The 18,023-nt window shown below is 47.6% G+C and overlaps 1 protein-coding gene across 4 annotated transcripts in view; it reads right to left on the bottom strand.

Annotated features, from left to right (window-relative positions):
• The window catches only part of LOC147612165 (uncharacterized), a 38,327-nt gene that overhangs the window by 1,523 nt on the left and 18,781 nt on the right, over positions 1–18,023 (bottom strand). For all 4 annotated transcript variants that reach the window (XM_086784043.1, XM_086784040.1, XM_086784041.1 and 1 more), the window contains one exon: positions 4,313–4,400. In XM_086784043.1, coding sequence (XP_086640169.1) covers positions 4,313–4,400 — 88 coding nt within the window. The remainder of the gene's footprint in view (positions 1–4,312; positions 4,401–18,023) is intronic.

The following is an 18,023-nucleotide window of genomic DNA, read 5'->3' on the forward strand; positions in this document are numbered from 1 at the left end:
CTTTTTCTATTATCTTGTATTGTGAACACCTTGTTTCAAAAAGTGAAACCAGTGTTTTATCTTATATTCCAGAACCCTCAAAGTGAGAGGCCCTCATTAAAGCACATTTAAAACCAGTGGCAAAACACTTCATAGTTCTGCTGATCAATCTGCTGGCAGCTCAAAACTGTCATGCAATAACTCATGTAATGATCGATGGAAGTATATGTACTTGTCGATCGAGGTTGTGCATACACCTCATAATTACGATCAAGCCATATTGTCCATATAGCCCAATATCTTGTCGAAGCAAAGAAAAGAGCATAGTCCTACAGCCTGGAAGGAAATCTTCCAAACATCCAAAACATTTTCCCAAATCGAGGGAATCTTGTTCGCATACCCAAAAATAGACGATTCAGAAAATCCCTTTTGTCAATGCATGCCCATAGCAAATGATAAATACTCTCCATTTGATGATTGCACCGCAAACAATTCGGAGCTGCACTTTTTCGACATGCCAAATACTCCCCTACCAGGAGCATTCCCATGAGGCATCTCCATAGAAAAACCTTCTATTTTATAGGCATTTTGCTTTGCCATATCTTTTCAAAATTACCTTTCCACCAGCCTAAGGACTTGTTCATATGCCACACCCGATCCGCATGTCCCTTTATCCATGGCTATGAAAGCAGTAATCTATATGACCTTGTGGCTATCAGTCTACAAAGAGGAGACTCCATGATATAACCTAGTCGGCTGTTCTTTAGCAACCAATCATCGTGTGACGTGTCATTGCCCAACTGATATATATGACTTATCCCCATGTCCTGCTAGCTCAACAACAACAAGTGTCCATACAGGGCGATAATGGGCTCCTAATTGCCACCATCGTTGTGCTTGTGGAAACGATAATGGTCTGCCTTCAGTTGATATGACACCTCCCACTATGCAAATTACTTTTTGTGCTAAAAAATAAGTTTTTCTTGGCTCACCCACTGCCAATGGTGTATGAAATGCTCTATGCTGCCTACATATAGCTAGTAGATGACTTCTCTTATTTTTGGACCAAACCCTAGACGTTTCATGGTGGCAGCACTGAAGTCCCGGTGCACTGTATCAAATGCTTTGGCAATGTCTACCTACAATAGCAACACCATACTCCATTCCTACATAAGAATATGGCTCTTCCACGAGCACATAAACCTGTAAACCAGCCCATGTGGCTCATCCATGAACTCATAAACCTGTAAACCAGCCCATGTGGCTCATCCATGAGCATATAAACTAGTATAACACCCTGTATATCGGATAAAACCAGAAATTTCAGCAAGCTTTAGGACTGTTTTGCTGAAAAACAGCCATCCAAGGTATGCAAGATGGTGTAAAGTAGTGAAAATCATCTTCCCCAAGCTGGATATGGCTATGGCGGGCTTAGAAATGAAGAGAAATGCTGAAAAATCAGAGTTTTCAGCCTCCAAAAACTTGCTTGAAGCTCAAACTCGCCCAAGAGATAACTCTCTCCTGTTCAAATAAGCAAGAAAATGCTACAATGCCATGTTTAGAGCTGAATTGACAAGTGTGAGGAAACTTGTCTCACTTTTATCCTCTTATCTGCCACATGTCCCAAATCCAAAGGCAAAAAATTCCACAAATCTTCAACTTTAAAAATATCCTAGATGATAACTAATTTCACATCGGCGCTCTGGCAATACTCGATCTCTGTCGAATTCCGGATGTAACGAGGCGAACGGAAATTCCATCAGAGATTGCCAAAAATAGCAACTTTCCATAAAATTTAGGAGATGATCTCTTTGTGTTCCACCACATGAGAAATACATGTAAGCACCATGTAGAAACCTGTTTCATTGCTCGATCTCCCCCAAATCCTTAAGAGTTCGCCATACATACTTTCCACTTGACACCTGAGCTCCAAAACCCATTTTTGTGTCCAAGAAACCGTCTCAAGTGCTTGGACCATGCTACAAACACTTAGTCTTCTGTACTGGATAATCCCCCATTCCCAAAGCTTGTACATTCTTGATCTTTTGGGCATCCAAAGCCCATCCACACATGTGAATTTGATGGTGACACATCCTCAATTCATAAATCATCAGAAAAAAATCAGAGTTCTCAAGCAACAATCAAGCATGTGTGCTTAGGCATCTAACCTTTGCATACTTTCAGCATTCTTTGTGCTTTCAAGCCAAAGGCACCAGAAGCCTAGTCTCTTTCAGAGTTCTCAGCACACCAACCCTAAGTCTCAGGCTGGTGTATTCTCTTTGAAAATAGCTTCACAGTAGGCTACAGCTTATGCACACTTCTGCCTAGTGTTTGGTCACTTTGTCCTTGCATTTGGCGATCAGTTAGTCAGTTGGTCCGCTCAGTCTTCTAGACACAATTCAGCTTGTATTTAGTTCTCTAGAAGAAATAAAGCAAATACTCCTGCTTGCAGCAGGGGGGGCCCTTTAGTGGGTAATTTGGGACCCCATTTGGTGTCGTCTCAACTACATCTTTCAGTTTATGTATGTTGTTTAAAGGATTGCTAAAGACTCACTGAACTCGGGTTTAAAGAAGGCCTCGTTGTTTGACACGGTCCTAGCATGGCATATGCTACAGCTGCATAAGGGTTGGGGTGCTCCTCCTAAGGGTGTGGGTAAAGGGGTAGGTACAGAGGTCCGCCATCTCTAACCACAACCTAACGTTGTGTGGTCAGCTAGGGGGCACAGGGGCAATTGGAGCCTAGACAACTTCTACATGAGGCATCTGCTGGGTGAGACCACATCGCCTCCTAGCGTGGCCTCTCGATCTGGGACAATCTCTAGCAATGTGGCACTGTCAACAACAAATCCGACACTGGTCAACTCTGCTTGCAATCCCTATCCTTAGATAGAAATAACAGCCTTTAGGCCTCTGAAGCATGATATGATCATCAGTAATCAATGCATTGGGAACAAGCACAAAAACCCAAGTTACACCATCAAAAGTGGTAGTGACAGTAGGCGAAAGCTGAGGCGGGAGAGCCCGGAAGAGCCTACCTCAAAAACTTGGGCAAAGGATACCCGTATGGAAGCCAAGAGCTTTGAATAAGACCGAGGAAGAGCAAGGAACCACAATGAGACCGGGGTAAGATGTTGATCCTTCACCACTAGATCAAAGCTCACCTGGCACTGAAACAAGAAGATCTTCCTAGGACTAAGAGCTAAGGGGCTGCCAGCCAGCACTTGAGAAGTAGCTTCCGAAGAAAGAAAGTCCACTTGGAAGAAGCCTCGACCAAGCAGACGTGTATCTTGCAAGTGCACAATCAGCTCCGAATAGAGAGATGCCAGAAGCCATTCACGCCCTTGCGACAAGCAAGAGGGGTGGGAGCCATAAACCCTCACGATAAGGGTGGTATGGACCTCAATGTCAATGTTGTGTTGGAGAGAGGTGAGCCCGTCTTGTGAAAAATTGATGATTCTTCTAGCCTATGGAGGTGAGGAAGGATTGGGTGTGGCGGAAGCCATAAGGCCAATCAACGGTCAGCGGCCGACTTGAATGTTGAGAGAATAGATTTCATGTCCCATAGGTGCTCAAACAGAGACACGTCTTAGTTTTAGCTCCCTAGATGACTTTATTTGTTTATTTATTTATACTTTCCAAGAAAAGATCCTTCCATTAATCAAAAGAAATTGTTTGCAAAAGTAGACTACAAACCTCAATAGATGCAATACAAAACAAACGGAGGGGGGGAGCTTCCTCTCTCTGGCTGGATACTCTCAAAGGGAGGCTACTTTTCTTTTCTTTTCTTTTCTTTCTTTTTTTTTTTGTGGGGGGGGGGGGGGTGCGCGTGGGGGCATGTCTCTCTCTCACAACATTCAAAGAAAAATTGCAGCCATTGCGCCTTGCTAGCTTCTACGGGTACCTCCCACTGCTCTTCCAGCCAATATAACCCTCTAAAAATCCCACTAGTTGCACTATTCTTACAGAGTAGAAAAAGGCCTACAAAATTTATGACAATCAGCTTCCCAAGAAGCTTCTTCTACATAGTGCTACTCAATTTCACAACTCTACCACGAGCTAAAGCTGATGAGTTTTTGACAGGAGAGTTCTCCCACTCTTTCTAACCAAAAAATGCAGTGATCATTTCAAGAATATGTTATAACGGCCTGCTTAGTGATTCTTAAAACTAGGTTGAAGTTTGGATCAATTTGGCTAGTATTATTGTGGGTGTGATTGCATTTTGACTGATTATGCATAAGACTTTCAAGTAACTGGAGAAGAAAGTTGTGAAATTTAGACTGTTGATATCATAGCTCCAGAATCAAAGAGTATACAACAAAGGAGCACAAATTACCATGTTCTTCTTTCTTCTTGGATGCGTTGTTTCCAACTGTAGCAGGAGTAACAATGGCTTTTTGCTTGGGACGTAAGTTTCTATCTTCCTGGAAATAATGTAAAGACCATTGTGAGCAGGCCTTGGTTCACCCATAGGCAACGTACCAGAATACGTTTTTTAAACACAAATGTTTTTTCAGAAATGTTTGTGTTACGTTTTTTTAAACACAAACATTAAAAAACAAAAACGTTTGCAACGTACAGCACAGGGGCCAACAGTTGGGCAAGTGTAATGTCTATCCCAACCTGGCATCCAAGGTATCTCGCTATGTGTCCTCTCTTAATGCGTGTGAAGCCAACATTTGTGCCCCAATCAATCCTCTCAAGGTCACTGACCCAAAATCCTATAGACTTATGCCAGTTTATAAAGGCCCTGTTGCTAGACAAAACTCTTCCAAGGCATTGCGAAATGAGCAAATACACGAGCAAGATGCCTCAAGAAACATCGATGTATCATCAGCCAACTCAGAGTCCAAAAGCTCCTCCTCTATGCGCAATGGCAATCTCTATCTAGATACTCTGACACTAGAGAAGGAATGATCAAAGTTTCTGCAGCAATGAGATACAATAGGAGAGCTAAGGGGCCGCCTTGCCGTACGGAGTGAGAGACCTCGAAGCGCTCACCTCGACCTCCACAAGCAAGTACAATTTTGTGAGCCTCGTGATAAAGGCAAGAGACACCTCTAATCCAATCTTGAGAAAATCCCATGTGTGCGAGAGTACCCTCGAAGAAGTCCCAATCCACTCTATCATAGGCTTTCTCAAAATCAAGTAGCGAGATAAGGCCTCCCAAAAGGAAAAGATGTTAAGAGAGATGCTTCTTCCTTGGAGGAATCCATTTTGCGTGTCATGAATGACTATCTGTAACACTGCCTGCAATCTCATGCTCACTTCCTTGGAGGAATCCATTATGCATGTCATCTATAACACTGCCTGCAATCTCATGCTCACTACCTTGGCAAGAATTTTGTATTCAGTCCCAAGCAATGTGATAGTCCTCCATTGGGCAATCTTAGTCTTATCACCACCCTTAGGAATGAGGTGGATAAGTGTAGCCACCAAGGGTGCCCACATGTTGGACCATCCACCCATCCACCACAATGGACCGTCCACTTCAACGGACTATCCGCACCGTTCAACGGACCATCTGCACCGTTCAACGGACCATCCACCGCAACGTGATGTGGTAGTGACTGTGGCAATGAGTCAACGGAGGCCCCAACATTGGATCATCAAGTGGAGACACACCACCACACAAGGAGGTGCATTGAAGGCTCCAACGGCACCGACTGACACTCCACCGCATCTCCAGAGATAGGAGATTCCAACAAAGGCTACGCTGCCACCCAAGGCAACCCTAAGGATAGGAGATGCCACCTTCTCGACCTCAGGCATATATGGCCCTTGTCCCACCTTCTCGACCTCAGGCATATATGGCCCTTGTCCCACCTTAGAGGACTATCCTTATCATGTAGCCTTATCTCACTTGGAGGACATCCTCATCTTCACCCTCCCTTCACAAGACCTTGTGAACCCTTGATATGGCTGAGAAGCACGTGAAGATCCCAACAGTCCCCACATTCCCGGGGGACCGACAGTTGGACAGGAACAACTACGGCATATGGAAGGTAATGATGGAGTCTATTTTGGAGTCTTATGACTTGGCTGATTTCATTGTTCCACGGCCGGAGTTGGAAGATGGGGAGTTACCCTCTATACGGAAGGAACGGGAGGCACAAGCACAGTTATGGGATCGTGTTAATGCCCACGTCCGTTCTTTCATCTTCCTAAATCGCACACCACAGGTGATCAATCACATAAAGCATATGATGCTAGCCAGAGGGATTTGGTAGCATTTGGCTTCTCTCTACAACAGGGTATCACCCATGAAGAGGAACTCCTTGGAAGTTCAGATGTGGGTGATAAATCCTGCAAAGTCGTCAATAATGCAGGAGCACATCAACAAGTTGCAGGCTCTTCAGCAGGAGGTTCTCCAGGCCGGGAAACAGATATCGTCAGAGAATATGGCCGTCACGTTGTTGTCCCATTTGCCCTCTCAGTACTCAGCATTTTACTCCTCTTTGATTACCAATGGTAGGCTCAGCACCATCACATGGGAGGAGCTTGTGCCAATGGTCTTGGACCAGGAAGAGCGATTTACGAACCCTCCACAGGGCAGAGGTGCTGAGGCCTTGACTGGCCAGCCGGTCGAAAGGCCGTAACAACAACAACAAGGGCAAAGGGAAGTCTTCATCGGAGAAGTCTCCTGAGAAGAAGCCCGATTCAGACTGTGAGAAACTGAAGGCCGAGAGGACTTGTAACGATTGTGGCGAGAAAGGCCACTATTGGAGGAAGTGTCCCAAGCGGACTGGGAAGAGTGCTGATTCTTCAGCTTCAGCTGCAAAGACTCCAGCCTTAGTGCACTTGGAGATGTTGCCAGTTGGACACCAGTGCTTCATCTTCTTCGAGCGAGGAGGCAATTGGCTTCACCGCCAAGGATACTCGGGAGTGGATTCTTGATAGTGGTGCTTCCAAGCACATGACTCCTTCTCGTGACTTCTTTCACGATCTTAAACGGTAAGGTCGCATTTTCATTGGCGACAATTCAACCATTCTCATTCACAGGGAGGGCCGGATGGAGATCATTCCCGATATAGCAGAGGGGGGGAGCATTCCTCTCGTGTACTTTACGTCCCCGCACTTGGTTTTCATCTGTCGTCAATGCATGAGGTTTGCTTCCAGGTGGAGTTTGAGGAGCATTCTGTTGCTCTACGGGACCGAGAGACTGGCCAGGTTGTTTGGGAAGGTGACGTGGAGAATGGTATATACAAACTCTCAGCACTCTCCTCATTGACAGGCTCTCAGATTGGTGACTTGTGGCACTTTCGATTTGGCTACTTGAATGTGGGTGCGCTGCGGCGAGCTTTCCGGGACCAAATGGTGGTTGGCTTGCCAGATGTTGGCAAGGGACGCTGGAGTTCTTGCATTCGTGGGTAAGCAGCACCGGGAATCTTTTCTGAAGCAAGCTTCCAGGTGGGCTTTGAAACCTTTGGAGTTGGTACACACTGACTTGTGTGGACCTCTGCAGACGCCATCCTTGGGAGGTTCTTTGTATTTCATGCTGCTTGTTGATGATTGTAGCAGATTCACTTGGGTTTATTTTCTTTCACAGAAGGACCAAGCTTTTGCTCGGTTCAAGAAGTGGCATGTGATGGTGGAGAAAGAGTCTGGCTTGCAGATAAAGACTCTTAGGGTTGACAAAGGAGGAGAGTTTTCTTCCAATGCATTCGTGTGGTTTTGTGCGAAACATGGCATCAAGCGGGAGCTGGCCAATACAAGTTCGCCTTCAGAGAATGGAGTAGTTGAGCTCAAGAACAGGATTGTGGTGGAGATGGCGAGGACGATGCTGGAGCATCGTGATCTTCCTCATCCACTTTGGGGAGAGGCTGTGGCTACGGCTATCCATATCCTCAACCGTTCGACGACTTTAGTACCGAACATGACTCCCTTTGAGGCGTATTTTGGCAGGAAACCAGATGTCTCCCATTTCCGAGTGTTTGGGAGTGATGCATATGTTCACATTCCAAAGAAGCAGAGGGGGAAGCTTGACTCAAAGTCCCAAAAGCTTGTTTTTGTGGGATATAACTCTCTTTCCAAGGGATACAAGTTGTATGATCTAGAGAGGAACAAGGTCGTCGTCAGCAAAGACGTGGTTTTTGATGAGCATGTTCTAGTTTCCACTGTTGATGAGCCGCCACTTCCTGGAGACCCACATGATTCTGATGATGATTCCCAGTTAATTGTTCCAGCTGGACAGCCTCAGTCAGTTGAGGAGGTTGAACCCGCGGCCGGAGATGAGCCCCCCGCAGCAGCAGGAAGATGAGCCCCCCCTTTGCACCACCGACAGCGAGGATGACCACGATTCGGACCATTCTTGCCCTTGCTTCTTCTCAGCGATGGCCCGTATTTCAGATGGATGTGAAATCTACGTTCCTTAATGGTGACCTGTAGGAGGAGGTGTATGTTGAGTAGCCTCCAGGCTTTGAGGTTCTAGGATCAAAGGGGATGGTTTACAAATTGCGGAAGGCCTTGTATGGTCTTATGCAGGCTCCCAGGGCGTGGAATCAGAAGATTGATTCCTTCTTTCTACGGACTGGATTTCAGAGATCGGTTGCATATCCTAACTTGTATCTCTTCCGGGAACGCGGCATGGTCACGTTGATCATCCTTTATGTGGATGACCTCATTCTCACTGGCGGTCATATGGAGCACATTGCAGTGATGAAGGCTGCCTTGTCAAAGGAGTTTGAGATGACCAATTTAGGCTTACTCCACTTCTTCTTGGGATTGGAGATAAGGTAGACCCACAGGGGGTTCTTTGTCTCTCAACAGAGCGGTATGTCCATGAGTTGCTTGAGGCCTTTGAGATGGAGAATTGCAAGCCTGTCATGTGCACAGTGGGTATCTACCGTGTGCTATACGCATGCAAGACTAGTTTCGAGGCTTGGGGAAGCTTGGAACTAGGCAGGCTGATTGACGAGCTGAGTTAGGGATATACTAACGGGCGGGCACCCAAGTATGGACGGGCGGGCGGCCAAGTGTGGACGCCCGATGACCGGCCAAGAGCCTATAAAAGGGTGGCCAAGGTTAGTTATTGTATTATAGAGAGTCTCGCGAATTTGTGAGAGCTCTATGGTCTTGGAGCCTGGATCTAGTGCAGACGTGCACCTGCTTTATGCAGCCGAGGCCGGCAGCAATCTTGAGGCCCGCGAGGGCAACTTCGCGGCAGTATGGGATGTCGTGAGGAGGAGATTGGTCGGTACGTTATCCTAGTTAGCTCAGCTCGTGGCTCGGTGGGGACAGCCAAGACTGTGGGCTCGCCCACGGCTGTCATGGTTGGGAGGTGAGTCAGGCCTGCACCCCCTTGCTTGTTTGTTGTTCGTTTGTTTGCAGGATTTGAGTTTCGAACCAAGATCGATCACGAGGGGATCCGTGGGGATTTGACAGTGGTATCAGAGCATACCTCGTGAACGAGCAAGTCGGTAGGTAGAGAAGAAGAGGTCGAAGAACGGTATGTGAAAAAAAAGCTTGCTGTTTTTTCTGTGCATACTGCAGTTTTCAGATTTTGTATGTGTTTTTCCTTCGTCAAAGAACCCATGTTGATGGGAGATGGTAGGTTGAAGTAGGGTTGATTGCTTTTGCAAAGAAGAGCCTGTTTTGTTGTGCAGTCGCATAACCTACAGGGAGAGAAAACAGAAAAAAAAAAAAAAGCAAGTTGCTTTCGTTGAACGCATGAGAGAGAGAGAGCGAACGAAGTGCTGGCGAGTGGGTTGCTGGCCGATTTGTGTTGACATGACAGTCGAACAGCTACGTTGCAGGCGGGCTAGGCCTGTAGGCAGCCGGGGGGCCAAGCCTGCCAAGCCAGGCGGCTTGTGCAGCCACCCCAGGCCGGCCAGGCAGCGCCCAGGCCAGGCAGCGTAGCCCGCCAGGCCAGGCTGCGTAGCAGCCAGCCCAGGCCCACATGGCCTCATGGCAAGGCCTACGCGAGGCTGGCGCAAGTTGCACAGGCGTCGACAGCAATTGGTGACGGCGATGGATGACACTAGCAACTCGCCGATGGCGCTAATCCAAGGGGCGAAAAAAAAAACGCTACGAAAGCATACGTTTTTTTTACTGCTTTCGTTTTTGTTTTTTTTAGGGGAGTTTTAAATTTTTTTTTTTAAGGTTTAAAAGTCCTCCTCTCTCAAAGGTTTCAAGATGTTTATTTTTTTTTATAAAGAAAAGCGAATATATATATCCATATATATATATATATATATATATATATATATATATATATATATATATATATATATATATATATATATTATTCACGACAAAAAAAAAACACAAAAGCTAAAGCAAAAGCTAAGCCTAGCTTTTCGAGTTTTTTTTGGCTTTTGGGAAACCTTTATAAACCCCTCTAGTGGGCTTCTTGCCACACATCTCTCGAGTTCTCAAGTTCTCAAGTGGGGAGTATGTCATGTGCACAGTGGGTATCTACCGTGTGCTATACGCATGCAAGACTAGTTTCGAGGCTTGGGGAAGCTTGGAACTAGGCAGGCTAATTGACGAGCTGAGTTAGGGATATACTAACGGGCAGGCACCCAAGTATGGACGGGCGGGCACCCAAGTGTGGACGCCCGATGACCGGCCAAGAGCCTATAAAAGGGTGGCCAAGGTTAGTTATTGTATTATAGAGAGTCTCGCGAGTTTGTGAGAGCTCTATGGTCTTGGAGCCTGGATCTAGTGCAGACGTGCACCTGCTTTATGCAGCCGAGGCCGGCAGCAATCTCGAGGCCCGCGAGGGCAGCTTCGCGGCGGTATGGGACGTCGTGAGGAGGAGATTGGTCGGTACGTCATCCTAGTTAGCTCAGCTCGTGGCTCGGTGGGGACAGCCAAGACTGTGGGCTCGCCCACGGCTGTCATGGTTGGGAGGTGAGTCAGGCTTGCACCCCCTTGCTTGTTTGTTGTTCGTTTGTTTGCAGGATTTGAGTTTCGAACCAAGATCGATCACGAGGGGATCCGTGGGGATTTGACAAAGCCTATCATGTCACCAATGGACCCGAACACAACTTACAGTTAATGATCCTTGTGAGCCAGTTGATGCCTCTTTGTACCAGAAGCTGGTTGGTTCATTGATTTGGTTGCTGAACACCAGATTGGACTTGAGCTTTCCTATGGGGCTGTTGAGCAAGTTTATGCAGACGCTGTTGAAGTCTCACTGGGACATAGGATTGCAGATCTTGCGGCATCTGCAGGGTACAAAGGATCTTGGACTCTTCTACGCCACTGGAGGTGAAACGAAGGACTGAGTTCGACTCCAAGGTTGGAGTGACTCAGATTGGGGAGGAGATCCAGACACGAGGAGATCTACATCAAGCTACAGTTTTACCCTCGGCTCAGGAGCTGTTTCATGGAGCAGCAAGAGGCAGCCAACTATTGCCTTGTCGTCTACAAAGGCAGAGTACTGGGCTGCTTGTGGTGCTTCTTGCGAGGTTGTGTGGCTGCAGAGGTTGCTTGGCGATATTGGGTTTCCACAGAAGGAGCCCACAGTCATCCAGTGCAATAACCAGAGTTGTATTGCTATTGCTCGGAACCCGGTCTTTCATGCCTGGACCAAGCACATAGAGATACAATATCACTTTGTTCGTGAGAAGATCTTGGTTGGTGACATCTTGCTTCTTTAGCGTTCGACGGAGGACAATGCGGCAGACCTCTTCACAAAGTCTCTTACCTCAGGCTATGCTCTAGTGGTACTCCAGCTCACTTGGGTTGGTTCCACATCCGGGAGCTGAGAGGGGTTGTTTGCAGTCATCTCCTGTCTTCTGTACACTATGTCAGGGCCTCTGTTGTGGGTGTGCCTACCCATTTCAGTGTCTTCCCATTTTTCCTCACTCTGTGTATTTTTTCCCTATTTTCTTGAGGTGTGTCTGGGCTGTCGGCTGCCTTCAAGTGCTACCCGACTACTCCCTATGTGCTGGCCGACTGGATTTATCCTGGCCGACTGACATTTTTGCTGGTCGTGAGCAGTCAGGCTGCTGTCGGCTGTTCATGGGCTGTTTATGGGCTGGCCGACCTGCAGCCTGGGGCCATATAAAATGACCCCTTGTCCCCACACTCCATTTTGTACATTTCCGGGATTTTATGTGGTGTATATAGCAAAGTTATACATCTTCTCTCTCTGTCATATGTGTCTTGCTCTCTACAGCAGTTGTCTTCATTTCCGCTGTGCATTTTGACACTTTCATACCACTTTGTACCTTTTGTTCTATCATCAGCTTGTGCTGTGTCATCCTCTTCATGGTGATCTCTATTGAGTGTGCACGGTTCAGTGTGGGACTTGTATCAATGTTCTCTGACTAGTGCGAGCGTTCTTGTTCCTTCCGCAGTCTCGTCTCATCGCTTTTGTGTTGTGTTTGCTACGTCGGGTCTTGTGTGTTGTGCTATGAGCTTATGTGTTGCGTTGTGAGCATAGAGGACTCCAGACATACTGTCCAAAGGAGAGCCACCACATAGTGTACAGGGCAACTAGTCCTGCTATAGGTATACTAAAATTTGGCACGCCTGGTGGGACTCTTGAAACTAGGAGTCCTGATAGCTCACCTTTTCTTTTGCATTGCATCCTTTTTGTTGTGTCCTCTTTCCGTGTCGTATTGCGTCCTCTTTCCGTGTTGCATCCTCTCTACATGCCCAATACACACTCCTGTGGTAGTCCGGTGAGCCCATCCAAAAGTCCTCTCTCAATACGCTATAGTCGGTAGAGGTTTAGCTACTTGTCACCCAGGGAACCTCCTCCACCTCTCCCTATGGTGGCTAACCTTGGTAACCCCACCCTTGGTGTTATGGGCTACCACACCTCCAAGAGGGAACTCAATGCATTCACCTAAGGGAAGAGCAATAGAACACAACTGTCATAGGGCACTTACCAATGCTTCGAACTCGAGTCCCTTGAGGCCTCCAAGCTCACTTGTTAAGCTCCAAACCTCCAAGCTCCACCTCCACGCTGTCACCGTAGAGTCGCTCGCACCATCGCGTAAGGCAATCACTCTCTCTCACTCTCCAACACAAGCATGAAACATACAAGCATAGAAGAGGCACAAGTGCTAGAATGCTCTCTCTCATTCTCTCTCAAGACACAAAGAAGAGCTCTCAATAGCACAAAGGGGGATTGTGTCTATTCATTATGAGAAAATGCAATATATACATTTGGCCCTTATTCACACTTGGGCGCCCAAAACTTACTTAACTAAGGCCTTGGGTGGCCAATATCTTATAATGTACAACTTTTATAGTGCCTTCGCATGACACTTATTAATGTCCTCAATTGGAGGAGCATACTTGTTAATCCAAAATGGGATTAACACTTGGCAACGCAGGTGGCCAAGCCAACCCTCCTGGTCCAGCCAATCCTCCTGGCACAGAACCCCTTTCCACGGTGCTGGGCCGAGTCAACGTCAAGCTTCCCACCTTCAAAGGATCATCCACCGAGGATGTGGATGACGACATCCGACGGTTCATCTCCATTTGTAAGAGCCAAGGTCTTGAGCGGGAGGATGCCTTCTTGGTACTCTTTCCATCCACTCTTTAAGGTTCTGCAGACAAGTGGTTTAGTTAGTTTCCGATCAACCACTTTACAGATTGGACCACTCTGAAGGACACATTCCTCAGAACCTTCCATCTTGGTAACTATGAGGACCGCATTCTCCAAGAGCTAGGAAAGCTCCAACTGCTACCAGGGAAGAGAGTGTCAGAACTCATGACACGGACCACGGTGCTGGTGGCCCGCTTACCAACTTACCCTGGCAACTTCACAGTGCATCACTGGGTGACACAAGCCTTACCCAGATCCACCCAAAAGAAGATTCGAGAGAGTCGGCCCACACCAACAACATTGTTGGAATTCCAAGAGCTAGCCTCCCAACTTGAAAATGCACGACTCATTGAGTGTGATGTCAACTCTGCACATCCAACAGTAATACCATCGGATGATCCGGGGGCTCAACTGAAGCGGGAGCTAGAGGCACTCAATGTAATATGCGGAAGCTTCGGAGAAGAATCGGTAACTTCAATACTCAGAATTCAGCACTCTTTTCGCAACGGACATTAACGCACAAACTGAAAGGAGATGTGCAGAAAATAGAGAGAGAGAGGGAGAGGTGGAGAGGACATAGTATTGGGTCCCAATTACCCTCTGTAGGGCCCCCACCACAGATGGTGTATTTGCTTTATTAGAATGATGAGAAAATCTGAAAGAAAATACAGCAATCTTGGACCTTTTCTTGGCTGGGAATACCCTGCCCTTGACCTGAATCCTTCACCCCTTTGCTTAGCACCCTCTTGGCTTTGTCTAGCCTCTTATGCTTGAGCTCTTGGTTGGTGGAGAATCAGATGAATGAATGGGATTGTGGGCAATGCTATTTATACTACCCAATCATGAGCAGTCGGCTAGTACTACAGCAGTCGGCCAGCCCATAAATGTCCCACGACTGAGAAAATACAGCAATAAATACCATTAAATGCTGCGCATCCCTTTGTTGCTTGGCTCGGCACTTAAACGCATGGGAAAAATAGGGCTGGGCACTTAGGCGCCTGCTGCCTAGGAGGCTGGGCACTGAATGCCCCCTGTTTTGGAGGCTGGGCAGCCTGTATGGCTGCCCCATACTTGCCTTAAACCTCTCCAAGAGCTGGATAAGCAGTCGGCTACCCCTGGCCTGCCCCTTGGGCTGTCCTACAGCCCCCCCATGGCCTACCCATGGCTGGTGGGTACAGCCAGGGCCTTCTTGGCCCTCATGGAGGTGGTTTCACACCATCCCCATGCCCACACTACGACTTGGGGTAGCCCTATGGGCTGGCCCCTTGTCCTAAACACTAACTACTCAGTGATCTGGCATCCGGTACCATACCAAATACACACAGTCACTGACATCATTTCTCCAGAGGGAGACTCACAGCGCGGACTAGCACTGATTCATGTGTAGGACAGTGCACACCTGACCTTAGACTCCTGTGAAGGACAATGCACACCTGACCTCGGACAACTGAGATGGATCCCTGGCTGACTCGTCCCGGACTGGGCTCACATGGGACCAATTCTTCTATACAGAAATGTCTACGTGGCATCCAAGTGTGGGATGCACGTGACACTCAAAGTGAGCCAAAAACCTCCTAGCAAGGAAAGTACCTTGCTCCAACTCAAAAGGGAGATTGAAGACTTGACGACCCAGCACGAAGCCAAGAAGGGGCTGTGGTGTGCTATATGCCAGTCACTTGGACATACTGTCCAAGAATGCCCAAAAAGGAAGTACTGCTCCTTTTGTGAAAAAGGAGGACATGAAGATAAACAATGCTACTATCTCAAGGGGTTCCATCAACAACCACCTCCTCACCCAACCTTGACAGTCCCCAACCTTGCCCATTATGCTACAGCTGCTGTTTCCATTCCACAACCCTTCCATTCTACTACACCTCCTCCTTGCCCACCCACTCCCCAAGTGACCTATGTTCCACCACTCATCCCAAATCCTCCTGCCCCAACCACCATGGCAGCCGCCCCTGTGAACCATCCTATTCGCCCTCCCCAACCTCACAATCGTTTTGTTCTTTGCTATAGATGTGGGGAATACGGTCACTTCTACAAGAGCCGCTGTCCTCTTCCTGAAGGTGTTCCACCCTGCAGAAACAGTCCAGAATCCAAAGATCATTATACTCGAGACTGCCCCAAGCAAAGGGCATCCACATCCTCCGACTTCACATTTCCTACCCCCACCACCCACTTAGTATCTGTAGGACATACTCCATCTCTAGGACATCCTCCATCCACTTGCCAACCTTCCTCTCCCACTCTTGGAGTGTCCATCACAACTCCAACACCTACCCATGAGGATCCACCATCCACCACAGGGGTCACCAGATCACAAAGGAAGGCCATGCCTCAAGAGCAACAAGGGGCTGAGCCAGATCATAAAGCTCTGCCCGTACCCCGCACTGTCATCAGTCCTTGTAGGCCTTCAAGGACCTCCACAACCAAACTTCCATGTCGGACAACCCACCTAACCCTTCCCTTCCACATGCCAAACCAAAGCTCACACCTTTCTCTGTGGAGGATTTACTCAAGGGAAATACTCTATCAGTGAACCTCTTTGATCTGCTCCGGATTAGTCCAAACGCCCGACAATGTCTCAGTACACTATTGGAGCAACTCAATGGTACGTCCACCAATTCTAGTTGTGGGCAGTATAGTGGGTTTCCCCTTCCTTCTAGTGTTGCAGGTTGCATGGATATCAGCCGTGCCAATCCCTCTCTTACAGACTACCGGAGCCCCCACCTCTCTGTGGAGATTCATGGTACCCCACTTTCTGGGGCAATTGTCGACGGTGGCTCTAGGGTGAACCTCATGCCGGAATTCACACTCCATGCAATAGGCCTCAAGGTGGCACGGCCAGCAAACTTTTGTGTTCGGATGGCCAACCAACAGGAGGTGACCCCTATCGGCCTAATGGAAGGAGTAGTAAATATTGATATACTAACCACTAACTAGTAAGAGTGACCAGTCTCGCTACAACACCATTGGCTAATAAATCATGTCTCATGACTCATCATCAGCCAAGCCTGAAGATGAGGATGATGAGTAGTCTCCATCTGTGAGAAGATTCCCATCAAAATCATATAGCAGCTCTTGCTCCACCACATCAATTGGTATATCAGTACCCAGTATCTCCTCAACAATGGTAGAGGGTCCAAGTCTCTCCTTTAGAGGAGCTTGCATCTGGTGCTCTGGATCGCCTCTACCGATCACTCTGGCAGCTCTCCGTCTCAAATGTGCACCATGAGTATACACCTACAACTCTCGAGTAGCCAAATCCAAGTATAAAGCCCAAGATGCTTCCAAAGCATCTGACAAGGATACCACCAAAGACAAGGACAAGGACAAAGTTTTAGAGCCAAAGTTGCATACTGGCAGTCACACAAATTCATCTACTTCTTCACAGGATTCACTTTTCGTGATCACAGTGATGACTTCTCCAGAAGAGGTCAATGACACACCTAAAGCAGTGGAATGGGTTGGTGATAGTGGTGCTTCTGTCCACATGACCAATCAAGCCCATATCTTGGAGGACTACCAGACTCTCTCTTCTTCAGTTCATATCGGCGACAACTCTTTACTTCCTATCACCGGTGTTGGTAATGTTTCTTTGGGTTCCGCTGCCACCTTACATGATGTTTTATATGTACCACGGATTTCCAAAAATCTGTTTTTTTATACAAAGCTTCTCAAAAGGGACTTGGTGTGTACTTTGATGATTAGGTCATTGAAGTGATCGACAAGAAGCCTCACTCGGTTGTTGCCAATGGAGTCCATGATGGGAGTCTCTACAAGATCACCAATTTTTCTTCCGGAATCCCTCGCACTGACTCACATATTCATCAGCTTTCCTCCCCCTTTGGTTTCTAAGGCAGATACTTCTCTGTGGCATTCACGCTTCGGTCATGTTCCCATTGCTGCCTTACAGAAGTTCCATTCTCGGCAAGTTGTTAGCGGACTACCTCAACTTAGGTCTCTTTCACATATCTGCTCATCTTGCATGATGGGCAAGCATCATTTAGATGCATTTCCAGAGGAGGCCACTCATTGAGCAGCCCGAAGATTGGAGCTTATACATGCAGATCTTGCTGGACCCATGGAGGTTGTCACATACACCCATGCACTGTGGTACACGGTGACAAACTGGCTCATCAACAGTGCAAGAATCATGTACATAAGTAGTACCTTTTAGGTTTATTTGTCGTATGCCGTGACCCCTTTGTGAGCCCAGTCCGGGACATGTCAGGGGCACGAGCTACATAGGTCAGTCTCCCAGCCTTAGAGTGTCAAGTCAATCCTCTTAACCCACTGTGGAGAATTCAGCAACCAAGTATTCATCATTCAGGAGCATGTAGAGGTCAACTGTAGCATTAGTTGCATTAGTTGCATCACATGTAGAAGGGGGCCAGCCCCAAGGCAAACCAACCCAAGTGGTGGCTAGCCTTACAAGGGGTAGTCAAGCCCCTTGACTTGCTTATTAGACCAGTTGGCAGCCCTTCATGGGCTTGGGGATCCAGTCGGCCAGCAGCCCACCAACCACCCACAC

Source organism: Cibotium barometz, chromosome 46 (genome assembly GCF_041138505.1).
Source record: "Cibotium barometz isolate CiBa-2024 chromosome 46, ASM4113850v1, whole genome shotgun sequence".
NCBI classification, from domain to species: Eukaryota; Viridiplantae; Streptophyta; class Polypodiopsida; order Cyatheales; family Cibotiaceae; genus Cibotium; species Cibotium barometz.